Source organism: Sinocyclocheilus rhinocerous, unplaced genomic scaffold (assembly GCF_001515625.1).
Source record: "Sinocyclocheilus rhinocerous isolate Xijiao unplaced genomic scaffold, SAMN03320098_v1.1 scaffold1864, whole genome shotgun sequence".
Taxonomy (NCBI): domain Eukaryota; kingdom Metazoa; phylum Chordata; class Actinopteri; order Cypriniformes; family Cyprinidae; genus Sinocyclocheilus; species Sinocyclocheilus rhinocerous.
The window spans coordinates 360,266-378,726 of NW_015639085.1; the positions used below are offsets into that span (position 1 = coordinate 360,266).

The 18,461-nt window shown below is 38.2% G+C and overlaps 1 protein-coding gene across 1 annotated transcript in view; it reads left to right on the forward strand.

The window, feature by feature from the left end:
• Positions 1-18,461, forward strand: part of LOC107750996 (protein tyrosine phosphatase receptor type G) — a 286,241-nt gene that overhangs the window by 61,115 nt on the left and 206,665 nt on the right. Inside the window, exon 2 of the mRNA XM_016566564.1 lies at positions 4,745-4,837. Within this exon, the coding sequence (XP_016422050.1) occupies positions 4,745-4,837 (93 nt within the window). The remainder of the gene's footprint in view (positions 1-4,744; positions 4,838-18,461) is intronic.

Here is an 18,461-nt window from a genome sequence, read left to right on the forward strand (position 1 = left end):
CATGTGCATCTTACTTTCCTTTAAGGTCTCAAATTTAAATATTTCTGAATTATCTGCACAACTTTTATTGATCACCAATGGTAGTTAGCATAGAGAGCTAGGTTTCATTCAAAATAAACTTTTTTGACACACACTTTCATTAAGCGATGATTGGCCCGTCCTCGGCAAAAGCAATCTCAAAGTGGCAGTTAGACGACACTGCATGGCTCCTCCGAGACTTGTCTCATTGAGAGTTCCGGAATCCGCGTTTGAAAATGAAGCCCTCATAACTCTCCTCATTCTGTCGTTGTTTCTGTGGAGACAGCCTGACAAAAACGTCAACTCCCAATATCTTCCTCATAAAACTCTGCAGCTCTAATAGAGGGATGTAAATCAATTACGTCAGAATTCATTTAGAAGAGCCAGGCTAGATGGAACCCCTGGCGCCGGAGATTTGATCACAGAAGGCAAGCGTACACTGCCATCGACTCGCAGTTGATTCTAGATTTTGAAAGATTGTGCTTTAAGCCGATGTTGCTTGTTTTTGAACAATATGACATTCTTTTGGTGTGTGTGTGATGTTAACCGAGCCTCATGCATTCTCTTGATCATGTGTGTGTGTATGTGTGTACAAAGGCTCTTTGTACATATTGCGTTGAATTGATGCTGATTGATTTCGACAGGGTCCGGAGGATAGGGGATTGTGTGTGTGTGTGTGTGTGTGTGTGTGTGTGTACGAGTTTGTGTGTTGACATCTGTGCTTGGTGTGGTGTGTGTTTGTAATCTGGCTTTGAGTTGTTGTTTTTCCATTGGTGGTTGGTCGTTCTTGGTATCTCTTGGTAACGTTCTCTCTCTCTCTCTCTCTCTCTATCTCTCTCTGTTCCCCTCTCCTGCTCTTAAAGCAGGGCAAGAGACTGAGTTTTCTCTATCTCAGTACCCAAAGCAGGGGCAGAGGGTGTCAAACTCATTTTTTGTTTTTAGCTTGCCCCATATACCACAGAAATGAAGCAATCAGAATGTGTGTGTGAGACTAAGCTCTATCATACTTGTCAGTGTGTGCACTTCACTGGACATGTTCCCTTTCTTGTAAGTGCCTTCCTCTCTGAATGTGTGTGTGTTTCTAAACCATACTGTCAGGATGAAATTGCTGGAAAATGCCTCTTGAAGTAAGGAAAATCTGAGCAAAATCATTTGGGATACTCAAAAGGAAAATAGTTCATAAATAGTTTGACCGATTCTCGATTTTTTACGATTTTAACTAGTCAACTTAAAAATGTAACTACAACATGATTCAAGTAACTTTTTCTTTGTTAACCATCTAGTTAAAAAATATATATATATTTCACGTGCACCACACATGAAGTTAACATAATGTAAATGTTAAACAAATCAGTTGTTAAATATCTTTGCAGAAAAGATGCATGAAATACAACTACATCTTGTACAAACTTGTCTTATACATATTATATGTTCAGAAACAATATGAGGAAAATGCTTTTAGAAAATCTCAAAAGTCAAGGTAATTCAAATTCAAAATGACTGAAGCTATAACACCAGTAGACTATTATTAACTATAAATGTTCTGTAAAAACAACAGCAGCTTTCAGCCTGTCACCATGATGCAAACATGAAATGTCAGACGCACAGTAGGCTAGTAGTTCTTCACAGGTTTTTTATTTGATTGCGCTGCTTTTCCATTATTATGTCTATGTAAACATGGACGCGGTTGACTGTTGCACTCGCGTCCTTTGCAGCGTCTCACACGTGAAACGGCATTCTAAAAATGCGGCGCTCAAATTAAAACAAGTTCACTCCCATCTTCTTGCATTTTTTTCCTATTCCACTGCCCGCATCTTTGTCAACACAAAAGTGCATTCTGTGTGAATGTCGCCTAGCGATATGAGTGCATCACACGTGAGCGGTTCATCACGTTCGCCGACATGTGGTCGGATCATTCTTTTCTCTTTACTGTTATATTTGGCATATTGTCAAAGTGTCTAATTCTAACATTTGGTAATATTTCTATTCAAAATTTTGATTCCTCGATTTATAAAAAATAAAATCATGGCAAAACATTATATTTGAATTAATCGATAAAATCTGAAAAATCGCCCAGCCCTAGTTTGGGTTCGTCTGTATATGGTATGTCCCAATTCATATAGCTTGATTTACATATGTGCGCACTGCGCATCTGAAAACAGTCCCACACAAGAAGATAAGTCATCTGTGAAGTGTCTTTTTCCACCATCTGGCCAAATGGTCTTGAGCACAGTAGCATTTACGGTAGTTTCAGTATGGTGTGATTACAAACAACTCTATGGATGTATGTCTCAGCACAGTTAGCTAACCACACTCAGGACAGGCAAGCCATGCTGATGGAACTGCTAGTGACTCATGACTGGTCATGTACATTCTAATTCTGATTTATCAGCACTGATTGGCCATAGCAATAATTTTGGGTTAGGTTATGTTTGTCCAACTTGTGCAAATGACCTTTTCCCATCCACTCTCTAAACTCTCCATTTCTCTTGCTAGAAAGTATCTACACGCTGTTGGGTTTAAACATGGTGCTTCTCTTTGACTGAATGTTGAGTCACATTCGACAAGGTGCTGTTGCCCAATTATTTGATTGTTTAAAGCATTCATGCTCCCATTGTTGAAGACATCTGGAGGAGAGAAAAGAAGGCCCGGGGTACAGTGATGTGTAGGCGCAGGTGTTTGTTGAGTGACGTAGGAGCTGGTATTGGCCAAAGGCCAAAAAACAAACATTGGCTCTTCTTGAAACAAGTGACCATGTGAGTAAACAGCCAGAACTGGGTATGGGAACGTAGACAGGTTTGGAAGAGATCTCTGAAAGACAGAAACGAAGAAAGGAAGCCTCTAGAAGAGGTCGACTCAGCTGCTGATGTATTGACTCCTCAGAGCGGCTGAAGGAGCATCCCAGGTCTCTCTGAGTTACTCCCAGGAAGTAAGTTTTGGAGTGTTGGAGAGAGGGAGACAGCTTCACTGATGGATGGACAGGGACAAAGGGAGGGAGGCAGTGACTGAGGGAAAGAGAAAGAGCATGAGTGACATATCAGGAGGATAGTGACTAAGCCCGGCATGCTGCATTGCATAATTACATTTTCTGTTCAAAGAGTATCGGCAATCAATAATGTAATTCATAGACAAGCCATAGCATACCCTCTCATTGGCATTCACCACCATGCCCGAGCCGCTATCCTGAAGAATTAGAGCAGTGAGGAGCAGAAGGCAGTTTGTCATTGAAACAAAAAGTCACCCATTGTTCATATCAGAATATACTTACCCAGCATGCTCGGAGAGAGAGAGAGGGGCCTTTTAAATTGCATTATGTTTTGAGTGATGGCTTTTAGGCAGTGTGTCCTTGTTACCGTAGTGTGGTCAGCACATCGGCAGGCTTGCGGAAACAACGTGGCTCCTTTCTCGTTAACATCTTGCCATGGTTTTAGTCCTTTTAGTGCTTTCTTCAGCTATTCTCTTCCTTCCCTTCTAGTGACTCTTTTTTTGGGGTCAGTCTAGATCTAAAATGGCAGTCACCCCCAAGTCCTGCCACAGTGCGTTTGAGAGTTTGGACGTGGATTGCAGCTGTGAGGCTGTTCTCACGTCGTCTCTTCACCTTCCAGTGCATCCCCGACATCCTGTAGCCAGGTGCCGAGGGGTCGAGATCGCCTCTGATAAACTCACACAGAGGCCACAGGGTGCTGGGATGTGTGCCATCCTTCCTAACCCCTCCAGCCCATGCTGCAAGTCGGAACAAATTCTCATTCAACCCAGACACATCTCTGGCATCCTTGGCAACCGAGAGGTTTGGGTTTTTAAGCTAATCTAAGCTCTCCAATCCTCTGGTGTTGTATTTTCACAGCTAATATGAGCCTTAGAACCCTGAGCAAGTAGGCGAAGGGGTCTGGAACTCCTGCTGGGTTGAGTCTAGATTAGTTCGGCCTACCGGTGGGACACAGCTGGTCTTGGTGTCTCTGATGGAGCGGTGGAACAGCTCACCCTCTCTGGCTGCCAGCGCCCTGTCCGCAGCCTCTTTGACTCGGCACTTAGCGCTTTAGCCTTCTTCTCACCAGCCAATCAGGTCTTGTTTATTTATTTAGCCCCTCATACATGTTTAATGAGGGAGGGGGAAACTGATCCCAGAGCAGACAGGCTGTAAATACCGCTGTGTGGGGGGGCTGTTTTTCTCTCTAATGGAGTGTTTTTTTTTTTAGCCAGATTGGTTTATACAGGATTTAATGGCTTGGTTCAGCCAGAGATCGCAGGCTGGTGCGTTACTGTGTGAGGTTGTATCTCGTGATTTGTTTTTGTGCCTCGAGTTGTGACCTGTAGTTTGACCTTCGTGATTTGTGTACTCGTGTGGGTCTCTATATGAAAATGGATTTTTCAATGGCTGATCCCAATACAGAAAACTAGATAGCACGGTGTAGGGTAATACAATTTAGTTAAAATATATACACTAAAATAAAACATTTTAGACAATATTTGCTCAATTTAGTTATAAAAATGTCTAGAGATACAAGAACAGAACTTCTTTCGGCAGATTTTGGATATGTAACCAAGTGTAACAAAGACTTTTAATATTAATCAGCCAAATGGGGATGGCTGTTTTGGAAAATAGGACATGAAATTATGAGCAGAAGATTTAGGAACGGGATCAGAAAGACACATGCAGATTCACATTGTCCACATGACCATCTCAGCACATAATCTAAAACTATGTCTCATTATTTTTCTGTTTCAGCATTGGCTGAAGGGAACAAAGCAGGTCATCATGACCGGCCAATCGGTGACAGGCACCGCAGAGCGGCCGAAGAGTCCTACTGGGCCTACTCAGGTGAGCAAACTACACTCGCACATACATAGAGACACTTCCGAAAGAGGAACATTTCAATTTCTCTTTTTCAAAAGCCATTGTGCTCTGCTACCAGTAAAACACATGAACTGCCTCTGATAGACAGCTGGTCTTTCATCCAGAGCTGTCCACCTCACCCCCAGAGGCCTCGCCTTAGGGTCTTCCCTGGCTTTTGCTTTCATGAATGCTTTACTGTTGAGAAAGTGACTCATGTTGTCCCTCTGAGCAATATTTGCAGAAGAATAGCATTAATCTTTAACTGTGCCACCAAGCCTGCGGCAACCAATGATATTTATTTTATTTATTTAAATGCTTCCCCTTTTCCCTGCCGTGGTTTTCTCATGTTTGCCAGCGTGACGGTTGGCCCTCTAGCACAGATGTGGCCTACAACAAACACTCAGGTGCCTGCACTTCTGTGATCTTGTGGTCTTTATTGTACATTATCCACCATTTAATGCCCTGCTAATGTGTTGAAGCATCTTTCAGAGGAGCATTTCTTTGTGGAGAGTCAATGCATTCAATGCCATAGTAGTGTCGGTAGTAAAGGCTTTTTATATTAGGCATTATGTGTAGAATTAAAGTATGCTGATATACTCTATTCAATTCCCTACTGAAAAGAGCTTGCAAAGATAGTAGTGTTAGAAGTCACAACCTCTGTGTGTGTGTGTGTATGTGTGTGCATATATTAGCACATCAAAGACGCCTTCAGTCAAAGGATCTTGATGTTTTAGTGTTTTTATACATCTATTTTCAAGTGATAATTACACAGTCTAACATTTGAATACTTCCTGCAGGCTGACATTTGTCATCATTCTCGAGTGCATACGTTTGAATGTCTATGTTGGCATTGTCTGCCGTGTCAGGGAAGCAAATTTGAAACTAGCTTGCTAAGCTGTAAGCTAATGTAGAAAGCCAGCTACGTAAAAGCTAGATACTAAAAATTAGTAAGCAACCCAAAGAAAAAGAATTTAAAAAGATGGTTTCACTTTATTTTGATGGTCAATTGTCTTGTAATTGAGTATCAAATGGGACTACAGTATGTGTTTTTCTGAGAAAAGGAAGATCTTGAAGAACATTGGCTTGTGTCGTGTAGCCCAGCATTTCGTCGTTGAGAGGATTTCTTATGATAATGCCTTCCCTTAGCAAAAAGTAGTATACTAAAAGTTTATTTTAGTAAGTATACTTAAGTAAAGTTCAAGTATATTTTTAAGTATACCTTAGCACAGAACTGTAGGCCTATGTTAAAAGCTTTGCATTATTCCCATCAACCCCTGCTGTCCAGAGACAGGAGATGCTTTGTGCGCTTCGGTCAGGGGTTTGATGGGGTGGGTCACTGGGGCATCTGTGGCTGCTCCCACAGTTGCTGTGTAGTTTGCCCGCTGTGTACGCGAGTCATCTTTGACATCAACCTGTGCAGAGGAAGGGAGAGAGAGCATGCTATTTTTAGTCAGTCATGGATGGTAATGCAGCCAAGTCTGTCACAAGTAGATGCAATTAGTACATGCTAATTAGCAAGTAAGTTTTAATCAGTAACCTGGTGAGAAGAAGAGAACATGATGCCACATTATGAGGAAACTAGATTATTCATTAATACAAAACAATTAATAATTATTACTCTTCAAGAACTGACAACCCCCTGCAGTGACATTCAAGTCAATGAAATGCCACTCATTTTTTTGTTCTTTATCGATTAATTTATTCAAAGATTGATTAAAGAGCAATTTGTATGTATAGTATTTTGGATACACCTCTTCTGTGATGAGCATGTTTTCAATTTCAGGATTAAAATTCATTTTGGGGAAAGATAAAAAAAGACAGTTATGATTATGTCAAGGTCAGTAAGTCTAAAACCTAATGATATTTATAATATATATATATGTAAATGTGTTAAATAAATAAATACGTGCATACAAGATTTTTCTTTAAACCAATTCATTAAACGCTTAGTTCAGGTCAGTGTTCTCACGAAACCAATATTACTGCAGTCAATAACAACATTTAGCACTCAAGAGTTATTTAGAAAGCTCTTGGTTACTGGATTTAGTCAGTACTCTGGATACTCTATAAATACCAGTATATCTCTATTTTTTTTTCGTATCGACTTTTCATATCGGCATGTTTTATATCCCTAGTTCAGACAATCTTACAAATCCCTGTTTTGCTAATGGCAATGTGTTTTTATAAACACAAATCAATAAAACTGTAGACATGGATTCAGAGTCAGTGTGTGTTCCTGAGTCAAATCCGCCTTCAGGTTTTTTTATGCACATCAAGAGTCCTAGAGTATGCTAAGCAGGGACGTACACAGACATTTTGAGTGGCAGGGGCTCAAGTGGGAAAAGGGCACTTCTCATATTTATTTACATTTTTTTGGCTGAATTGCGTTTACATTACACTGAGATCCGATCACAATGCGTCCTCGACTACCTCTGGACCAGGACACGCTGATCGGATAACATTCCGATCAGAAGTGCATTTACATTTGTCTTTTCAAAGTGTATGTGGACAACATCCGGATACAGGTCACATGTTAATGCCAAGTGTAAACGCAGCCATGGATGTTAGTAAGACAAATTGACTATATTTGCCTTTTGTCATTTGGATAATTAGCTGTAAATTCGAGGCACAGGTAGCTTAGTCTTTTGTTCATCACCACTCACCTCCACAGCAAGACAAACACAACTGGAAAGAGAGGGAGGGCTTCACTTCTGCCGCTGCGGTTCTCTGTCTGTGACTGTGATGTGCCGATCAGAGTCTCAACATTTCCTGACCCGACCTGATATTTAGTACTTTATTTGTTTGACAGGGAAAGCTGTGCGCAAACAGTAACACGCACACATATATATATTCATTTATTTGAAAAAAAGTGGACTTTCTCTTGAGGAAGAAAAAGGGCAGGTGCTCAAGCCCCTTTAATGTCTATGTGTGCACGTGCCTGATGCTAAGCCTCTGTGATTGCATGGCTAGATATCAACATACACCCGTGTGTATTTATATCTCCACATCTGTTTTCTAGTGGTTATGCATTCATGTTTTCATGCATGTACTGCTCTGAATTCATCTGGTTGCTGAACACTTGTCACCTCTTGTGAGCAGAATGCTGTTGACGAGCACAGATGACTTTGTCCTGCAGGCAGATTTAATGAACTCGGCAGATGATCCTCACTCTGAGAGCTGCTCGCCGTCCTGTCAAGTGGCTTTACTCTGTTTGCGCCTTGCAAAGCTGCCATGCTCATACCCTCCAGTTAGCCATCATTCTTAGCTTGCCCAGTTACAAAGCCCTTACCGTTTTTGCATCAAGCTCCATTATCCGTTTATTTATTGCTCCCTAAAGAGCCCTGGAAATTATGCTTGATCAAACAAAACCCCTAACAACGTGTCTTACGACTTCCCTGGGCTACTTACGGCCCACTGGGCCAAATTTAGCTCGGGCAGTTTACACTTAAATATCGTTAGTTATTCACATATTTCAATGTGGAATTGGTGAAATACTCCAAGGCACATTTTCTGCAGTGTTATTGTAGTCCAGTGGACATTCTTTGTGGATGTGGTTTAGGAAAGGGTTTTCATTGTTTGTCTAACGTCTACATCAAACATAGTGAAAGTCATATTTCTTGAAAATTATGTCATTTAGCTAGTTTTTATTGATTATACTTTGCCAAACAATCTTGCAGTGAAGTATTGTTTAATAGTCTCACCGTCAACAATAGCCTCATAATATGCTGTTAAACATACCCACAAACCGGCAGATTCAAATTTATTTGATGCGTAAATAGCACAGCGTTGATCGATGTTGAAATCCAGTCCAAAAACCACGCAAGTGCCGTTTCGAGATACATTATGCATAGTAATTTAAAGCACTGAAGCAGTCACATATTGGCAGTTAGGCACTATTATCTTTAAAGCATCTAAATTGAACAGCCTCTTGCAAAAATGTGCTAGATTTGGACTGTAAACACAACAAGCATCTCTGAATGATTAATGAATGTAGAGAAGCTGTTCTCTGGCTAAGCACAGTATCAAAAACCTTGAAACAAGATCGATATCTACTTCCAGGAACCATCAGGCATCTTGCCCCAAATGCCACACCCCAAAATACATTTTCTATATGACCGTTTTTGACAGACACTTATCAACTCTGCAACGCAGGACTGCGGAAGTGTTATGATCACTGCATGCAAACCTCAGCCTATTCAGTTGATATTAATTTGAAATCCTTTGTGTTCTCTGCAGCACTTCCATTAATAGGTTTTAATTTAAAGGACGGAAAATACTGCTTCTTTCTTTTCATGACAACCCACATAAGGTAATTTCATCCCCAGATGCCACCTTTGAATGAACAGCTCGCAGCCACTGTGAGGCTCTATAGAAAGTGGTTTGAAGATGGAATTTGATATGTTGCCTTTGCTGTGCCACTTCTGATTGTTAAAAAGCCATCACTTGGTAAATGCTTTCACGTCTCATGATTCGCTTGCATTAGTGGAGTCCATACATTTTTCATTCAACTGAACAGTAAAAGGATTCTTAAAGGCACAGTGTGCACAAAAAAATATATTATTTACCCTCATGTTGTTCCTAAGCTGTATGCAATAATGCAAAAATATTTTTGATACAATTACTTTTTTGTCCATTCAATGAAAGTTAATGGTATATAATTGTATTATGGACGAAAACAGTTGAATAGACCTTCAAATTATCATCTTTTTTCATGTATCAGTCGTAGTCAAACCTCCATCTGAACGACTGTTTGTTAACAGGCACGAACATCTTGTGAGTCTCCCAGATCTTCTGTTCACCTCTCCGCAGGCCTTCATCATCATCATCTACCCCCTTCCTATCATTCTCTATTAGCTCTGTGCTCAAGGCTGCCAGCTTTTGTTTAGCGAAGTTGGCAACCTGGACACAGATGTTGACCCGCTCCAGATGTTGTGCAGAACACAGCAGGTCGACCCTCATGTTTGGTATTTACTCTTAATCAGACAGACAAAGAACTTCCTGTGGGGTGTGTGTGTTTGTGTGAATCTAATATGCAACTAGTACTGTTATGTAAGAATTTTAAAGGTGTTATAATGTTATTCCCTCTATGAAAATATTACTTTTAAAGAAATTATTTATACTTTTGATAGCCAGTTTAGCATACATGTCATTTCTTAATGGTGGTGGCCATGTTGAGATCACATTACCAGCAAAATAATGCTCACTTCATCTCATCAAAAACCTATTGTTTGAAATGAAATGAATCATGTGTGGCCAATATGTCAATAAATATGGTAGGTCTGGTTTACAAATGGAAAATTTGTTTGTGATGCCTTCTCCACACCAGTAGGTGGCAGAATAAAGTCCAAAACAGCACAGCATAAAAGCTGCATCCGAAATCGCATACTGTCTTAGTAGGTACTACATTTGATTGAGATCTTATTTTGCGACTATTGTTATAGTATATTCTTAGTAGTATATATGTGTGTAGTATGAATGCAATCCGGACATACAGCATCTGCAATAGTGTCATTGTTCTTTCATTGTTGTGTTGCTTCACTACCATTCACAAATCCTCTCCTGTGGCCTCATGGGATAGTAAAGTGTTTGTCAGATGCACACATCAGAAACTCTGAGGAAGTAGTACGTCATCCGGTTCGTTTTCTTCTAAATACTGTGAATTCTGTGAATGAACTGTTTTCACCTACTATATAGTAAGTACATTTGGATACAGGAAAAATATTCAATTTTGTCCTGTTGAAAAAAACAGCGTATTAGGTATGTTTTGAAGCTGGGATGCTGGTTTGAGCTGGTTTAAGCTGGTCCTTTGCTGGTCGGACCAGCTTAGGACCAGCACATGACCAGCTAAGGACCAGCATAAACAAGCAAAGGACCAGCTTAAACCAGCTCAAACCAGCATCCCAGCTTCAAAACATACCTAACCAGCATATGCTGTTTTTTTCAACAGGGTGTTTTATAAAAAATATTTCTTTTTCTTAATTTTGAACCTCGAATTTAAAATCTGAGAAATTCTGAATGTTTTGATTTGTTATTGAGTAGAAACCGATTGTTTGTCATCTTACAACTGATTTCCAATCAGTCTATGTCTGTAGATTCTCTGCTAACTGGTGCGAAATAACTAAATGTAAATATAGACTCGCCTAAAAAACCTAATCCATTGTTTCGCGCTCTTTTTTTTTTTTTTGACATCAGTGAACTTTCTTCTCTGACAGCTTTTGTGCTTTGAGACTTTGCAGTAAACGGGGTGCTGTGCTAACTTTTGTCATTATTTGAGTTATTTTGACAAGGGTATTTTTCATCAGTTAGACCGCTAATTAGACGATGACAGACGCACTGATGAGATAAATAGAGGCGGAGGGAAGTATTCATAATGCCCCTGTTTTCCCTCTTCTTAAAGCGGGTAATTATGGCAGGGTCTGTGGGCCGGGGGAGCTGGCAGACCCCACTACAGCTGGATGTGCTCTGAGCTAGCCAGACCAGAGCCGTCCCTGACTGAGCATGCTAATGAGAAATGCTCACCCCTCTTTCTCTCTCGATCGCTCCTTCATGCTCGTTTCTGTTTTAATTCTCTGTTTTTGCTTCAACAAGAAGCGAAATCTCAGAAATATGTTTAATTTTTGAGTTTCTTGCTCTCATTCAACCGTGGTCGTTCTGTCATGCTAAGCTATGCATGCTAACTTTAGCTGATTTCCTGTTAACGTTTCTTTTTAATTCTGCCTCTTGTCCTTCTGAAAAAAGAAGCAACTTAACTTGCTTAATGCTTATTGTAAATGTTTTTCTCTGTCCAGAATTCTCTTTTAAAAACAAGATCTTGAAAAAAATATGAATATATACACTTCTTACTCTCATTCAACTGTGCTAAGTCCTTGTGCCATGTTAACAATAGCTTTTGTGTGCGTGTGTGAAGGTTCTTTTTCTCAGGGTTAATCACCTGCTGCGTTCAAAAATCTGATAAATGTCTTTAAAAGTCAGTTTTACATATATTCTAAATCATAAACATCTTAAATACAGTTTCTAAATGTCTATTTAACATCTGTCAGGAAATGTCTCATAGACACATAGCATAAACAAACGCTCTAAAAAAATACATATTCCAGGTGAAAACGTGCACATAAAATAGACGTTTCTGCAGCGTACACGTGCATTCGGGATACTGAGGGTCATTCCAAACAAAAGTGAGCTGCTGAACTTCAAGGAAATAAAAACTGAATAGGCCGTTGTTTTGTAGAATGACTCTCTAACATTTTTATAAAGACATTCCAGTAGTGCAAGCAAAGGCTATAGAACACGAGAGATGAGTTGGAGGGGTGATATGATTTTATATTAATCAATAACCAGCTTTGGTTTGAATGTGCTGATCTGTTGAATCTGGCAACAGTGAGTAACATGAGATCCATTATAAGATCTGCTTTAATAAAATGAGCCTGCAGTGCGTACTGGAGGGTCCATCACAGGCCTGCACTATCACTACCTCACGTCACTCGATGGGCCTGCTGTTATTGTACAATTTACTGCACAGCCAATAACAGTCTGTAATGGATTATGACATGGTGCAGTTTGAGTTATCCTCCCATTGTAGAACCCTGACCCAGAGGCACATTTCATCTGAGCAACGTCCCAAGGTGCACTGTATGTGTGTTTGTTTGTGTGTGTGTGTGTGGTGGAGGCAAGTAAGCGATTCAGATGAAGCAGTCAGGTCAGTTTGCAGTTTGCTCGTGGGATGCTGGATCAGGGTTGCCTTAAAATCTCATCACAGGCCTGAAATCTACTCTTCCACAGAGGTACACTACGGTTCAAAAGTTTGGGGACAGTATAAAAAAAATTTAAAATAAAATTATTTAATACCTTTATTCAGCAAGGACACATTAATTAAACACATTAAATTAAATGTTATAAAATATTTATATTTCAAATAAATTATGTTCTCTGACACTTTCTATTCATCAAAGAATCCTGAAAAAAAAATGCATCATGGTTTCAACAAAAATTGTTTTTAACATAGCAAGTCTGCATATTACAATGGTTTCTGAAGGATCATGTGACACTGAAGCCTGGAGTAATGATGCTGAAAATTCAGCTTTACATCACAGGAATAAGTTACATTTTAAACATATATTAAAGTAGAAAACGGTTATTTTAAACAGTAATAGTATTTCACAATATTACTGTTTTGCAGCGTTTAAATGAAAATAAATGCAGCCTTGGTACGCATAAGAGACTTAAAAAATGAAAACATCTTTCCAACCCCAAACTCAAAGTTTATGCGTCTTTGCCTTCTAAAATGTGTCATAACATTTTGTTTGTCTGGTTTTGCATTCTGACACCTATACAATTTTGATTTGCAGTACAACACAAATAGCTAAATGTCAGTGGTGCCACAAGGGGCGCTAATGGAACTTTGCGACTTTTGGAAACAAATCGTACTCAGAAAGCTATTTAAAGACAGCACATTTGTATATTAGCTACCTAAATTATTTCTGGTTTAATTTCACAGACATTTATAGGTAACTCTATCGCCCCCTTGAGGATGGAGGATTGTTACGGCCAGAGGAACATGAGGGTATGTTTCTGGTCTTATGGCGAAAGAAAATAAAATCTGTTACTCACTCACTGATTTGTTTAACTGCTTGGCAACTCATTTGTTTATTCAGGTTGTTTTACAATCCCCCTTTCGTCCATCTCTTCCACCATTGTCTTTCATTATGAGTCCACGTCTGGGTTTTAAAGGCCAGCTCTGTGTGTTTGGAAGTACAGAGTGGCTGATATATCCAGAATGTAAATATCAAAGCCTCCTCCTTCACTACACACACACACACACACACACACACACCTGACTGCTGAAACACACCGACATGTTGCTGTTTCCGCCAGTGCTAGGCAAACAGACCCAGGGCTGTGTTAGTATTCAGGAGAGAGCAGCAAGACGGATCGAGAGAGGAGAGCGGTGAAGGGGAAATGTTGCAGTATTTACAGAGCTGAGGCTCATCTCTTGTGGTCTGTGCACGACTTCAGCCTGGTGAGGACTTCATATTAGCCAAGCTATTTGAGTTTCATTTATGAAATCTACATAGTTAAACAAATGAGCATGTATTTACAAAAACAACATGCTGTTGGGTTTTGATAATGTGAGATAATCTCCTGTGGTTTATGAGGTATTTTACCATTTATAATCTTGTCTTGGCATGATGCAACAAATTTCAAATCATGGGACAAGTAATATTCCCATCCTCACTGAAAGCAGAAAGGATGTGCTAAGCAACAGCCACAGCCAATCAGGCAATCTTTGATGTTTATTATAGAGCTTTCTTTAATATTTTATTCTGATTGGTCAGTTGCATCATTCTGCTGGTCAAAAAAATGCCTCATAAATCCACTGCCTCTTCTCATGTAAAATATATATTTTTAAAAAGCTTAATAATTCATACTCTTTATTTTATTTATTGACTCAGTTTAACCTGATATAAACTAAAGTGTGACTATTATAAAATATATTACTTGTATGCTAAAATGTGTTATTCAATGTAATAATTATAATATTTAGCATTATTATTATTATTATTATTATTATTATTATTTAACTAACATAAAAACATAAAAGTGTTTTATTTAAAAAATGACAATGCTGTGTTTAAATTTTCATATGATAAAAAATGTTTAACATCAACATATGACATTTCATAGCATTTCTAACTATTTTAAATATTAAAAATAAAAATTGCTGAAGCTGATCATACTAAATTAAAATTATTACATAAATTATTACAAATAATTAAATAACAAAGTGAATATATATTTTGTCAGGGTTCTTTGGTAAATAGAAAGTTTACCAAACAACATTCAACAACATTTATTTGAAATAGAAAGCTTGTGTCATATTATTAATGTTTTTACTGTCACTTTTGGTAAATTTATGACATTCTTGCTAAATAAAACTGCTTGTCAAACAAGCGAAGAAAAACGAACAACTGAACAAACAAACTTTAATGTAGGAATGATTAAACAAATGTGGCTGACAGCTGTTGATTTAATTTATTTAGACACCCTTAATGATTTTGAAATTAAATAAAACCACAAAACACAGAATCCGAAGAAACGAAAATGGAAGACAGGGAATTTGGGGAAAAAAATAAATATTTCATAGAAATATTTATCTTATAGTTATCATGGTGTCAAGCATCAGTATTCCAAGAGTGATTCCTCTAGTCGTCCACTGCAACAGTAATTCAGAGGATTCTCTCTAGCGATTCTACATCACCATCTTTGTTTTCTAAGTTTCAAGAACATATTTTAACTTCCAAAGGAATGGAATTCAGTTCAAGCTAGAGGAACATTTACGGGGAAAAATGAAGGTGTTAAGTGTATTTAGCGTGGGTGAGTTACAAGGTTATTTTCGTAAACGAAAACTAAAACTAAGACGAAAACGATTAATCAAAAAACATTTTCGTAAACTGAAATAAAATAAAAACATCAAAATAATTGAAGAACTAAAACGAAACGAAACTAACAACAGTTACTGCAAAACTAACAGACAAGCAGCGCAACAGAACAAAGAACGCGCATCCTTACTGTAAACAAAAACTTTTGCCCACATCTTGCGAACAATGGACCCTTTTCACAAGACTGTGATGACGCGTTTAACGGTCATCAGCATCGTAAATCCTCGAAAGTTTTTCATATTTGTATTTTTTTTTTTAATTATCTACATTTATAACACTATTTTTTTGTATTATATCACCTGTTTCTAATAGTGGCCTAATGGTTAGAGAGTTGGACTCGTAACCCAACGGTTGCGAGTTCGAGTCTCCGGTCCGGCAGGGATTGTAGGTGGGGGGAGTGAATGTACAGCGCTCTCTTCCACCTTCAATACCACGACTGAGGTGCCCTTGAGCAAGGCACCGAACCCCCAACTGCTCCCCGGGCGCCGCAGCAAAAATGGCTGCCCACTGCTCCGGGTGTGTGTTCATGGTGTGTGTGTGTTCACTGCTGTGTGTGTGCACTTAGGATGGGTTAAATGCAGAGCACTAATTCCTAGTATGGGTAACCATACTTGGCCACATGTCACTTCCCTTTCACTAATGCTGCGCCTATGTTAGGGACGTTAAATTTGACATCGTTCTCTCTTCTGACAGCCGTTATCAGTCTCTCGAAATTTTTTTCCTTTTATTGAAATTCATGAAAACACTATCTTGGAGTTTTTCTTTTGCTATTTGAGCAAACACTGTAAAAAATGACCGTGAATTTAACGGAAAAAGACTCTAAAAATGCTACAGTAAAAGCCTGTTAAATGGTTAACGGTAAATTCCCCTACTATATACGGTGAAAAACTGTATTGGACATTACATGTATTGGACATAAATTTTACGGTAGTATGGTAAAAGACTGTAAAAATGCTACAGTAAAAACCTGTTAAATGGTTAACGGTAAATTCCCCTACTATATACGGTGAAAAACTGTATTGGACATTACATGTATTGGACATTAATTTTACGGTAGTATACCGTTTTTGGAAGTGGAAAATACCGTATAATTTACAGTGAATAACTGTAAATTGACATTCCCAGAATTCCCTGCGTTACATTTCAAATTTGATGTTTTTTTGTTGAAATAACTATGTTTCTTCTTAGTTTTTTTCTTATCAGTTTTGTATATTAGGGTTGTATGTTACACCTAATGTTGTTAAATTAATGTTTATTGCATTATTTCAGTTTCATGTGTGTTACCATGATGGTGTTTAGCGTTTGTGTGAATGACACTGTGCACCTTCTATATATGTTATTATTTAAAAGCTGCTTGTGATGGGCTTTGGTTCATCATGTGACTTTCTCATCACCATCTGCATTTGGTGGTTATCAGTGTATTACAAAGGTACAAAAGTACTTCAATAGGTTGGTATATTAACATTATATCAGTTAATGAAATTACGGTATTTAACTGTAAAGAGTTCAACCGTAAAACCTAAAACGTTGCTACCGTATTTTTTACGGTAAAATTCCAGCAACCACAGCTGCCGTTTTTTTACGGAATTTTTTTACAATGTAGGCTACAGAAAACAGCAACGAGCGCTCTCTAAGCTGTCATTCACTTCAGCTGCAGCGTGAATGCGCAACGCTGCAAATCGAAGGTTAAATTAACATTATTATTGCAAATAATAAATTAACATTATTATTGAATTTCATAAGTTCCACTTATGATTTATACCCGTTTGTTCGCGGGAAAGTGAGCAAGACATGACAGTTATGGTATCATGATTATGGTTAAATAAGATGAAAGACATATAATACAAAGAAATTAGCTACACACATTTATCATTCAGTAGTAGGTTTTAAATATAATGTAAGTGCAACTTGTGTAGATTTAAAAAGGCATGACTGCTTCATTTTGATGTGTATTTGTATACTTTTATCATCTAATCAATCTCAGCATGCTTTAATTTTGTGTCCCTAGATGTGTGCATTACTAAGGTTAAATTAGCCAAAGTCTTTCTTCGGCCTGTGCTCTGGAGAGTTATACTGTTAGCCGAGCAGCAGTTTAATGACTTGAAGACGGAAACAAAGATGAATAAGCTGGAGGAAGAAAAGGACCAATGAAAAAGAGCTAAAAATAGAGGGAGGGAAAGAGAACAAGATTGCTCTCAGAATTTATCAGAAGCCCACGCGCCGCCTCTTTAGCTGTGGATTAACAAGTCGACTTTAATGAGAGTAAACGACTCTCACGAGTGTTTGTAGGAGAGGTGTGTGTCCCTCAGTGAATACTGAATGGACCGGCGTGTTTGTCCCTGAGCTGCTGTGTGTGTGTCGCGAGGATGAGCATTATTCTCGCCTGCTATAAAACAAGCAAATGGATTAGCCGGAATTGATTAAAGTTTATTTAAAGCGTGAGTACAAGTGGCAATATTTCATAAGTGTTTGTGTGATATTACTACACAGTGAAGCATATGTGTCAGCCGTGTCAGATTCTGTATATCCGGTATTTTACATTTTAATTGTGTTTGATCGTGATATGAAAATGTACAGTATGCAAGGTGCTATATAATGTGAAGCAGCTGCTGTTATACTGATAACAGATTATTCATAACAAATGATAAAAATTTTTTATTTATGTCCAGAATATCCCAAATCGCAAAAGAAAAAATATAAGTACACCACTAATAGTAGTTGTCGCTAACTAATGAAAATTACTGTATTTTAATCAAACAAATGCAGCCTTTGTGAAAGTAAGAGACTTTTTAAAAAAATAAAACAAACAAAAAAATGTGTGTGTGTATATATATATACTAAGTATAATCCAAATCTATTTAAATATTTACTGACCGATAACTCGAGACTTGGTGATATAAAAATTATAATTGAACTTTACTTGGCGTACTACTTGTGCAGAATGCACATTTCTTAATAAGCCTAAAATATGTTTTAATGTCACTTTTGATGAGGATTGTATGATCTTTGAATAATATTGGTCTTTAAATGCAAAATATTTAATGTGTACCTGAATTAAAATTGCAATAGTTGCACTTTAGAACAATCAAATATACTAAGTATATCTTTAATTGGACTTTAGCACTACTTCCGCACAACTAAAGTGCATTAAGTACAAAATTAGTTGTTCCAAT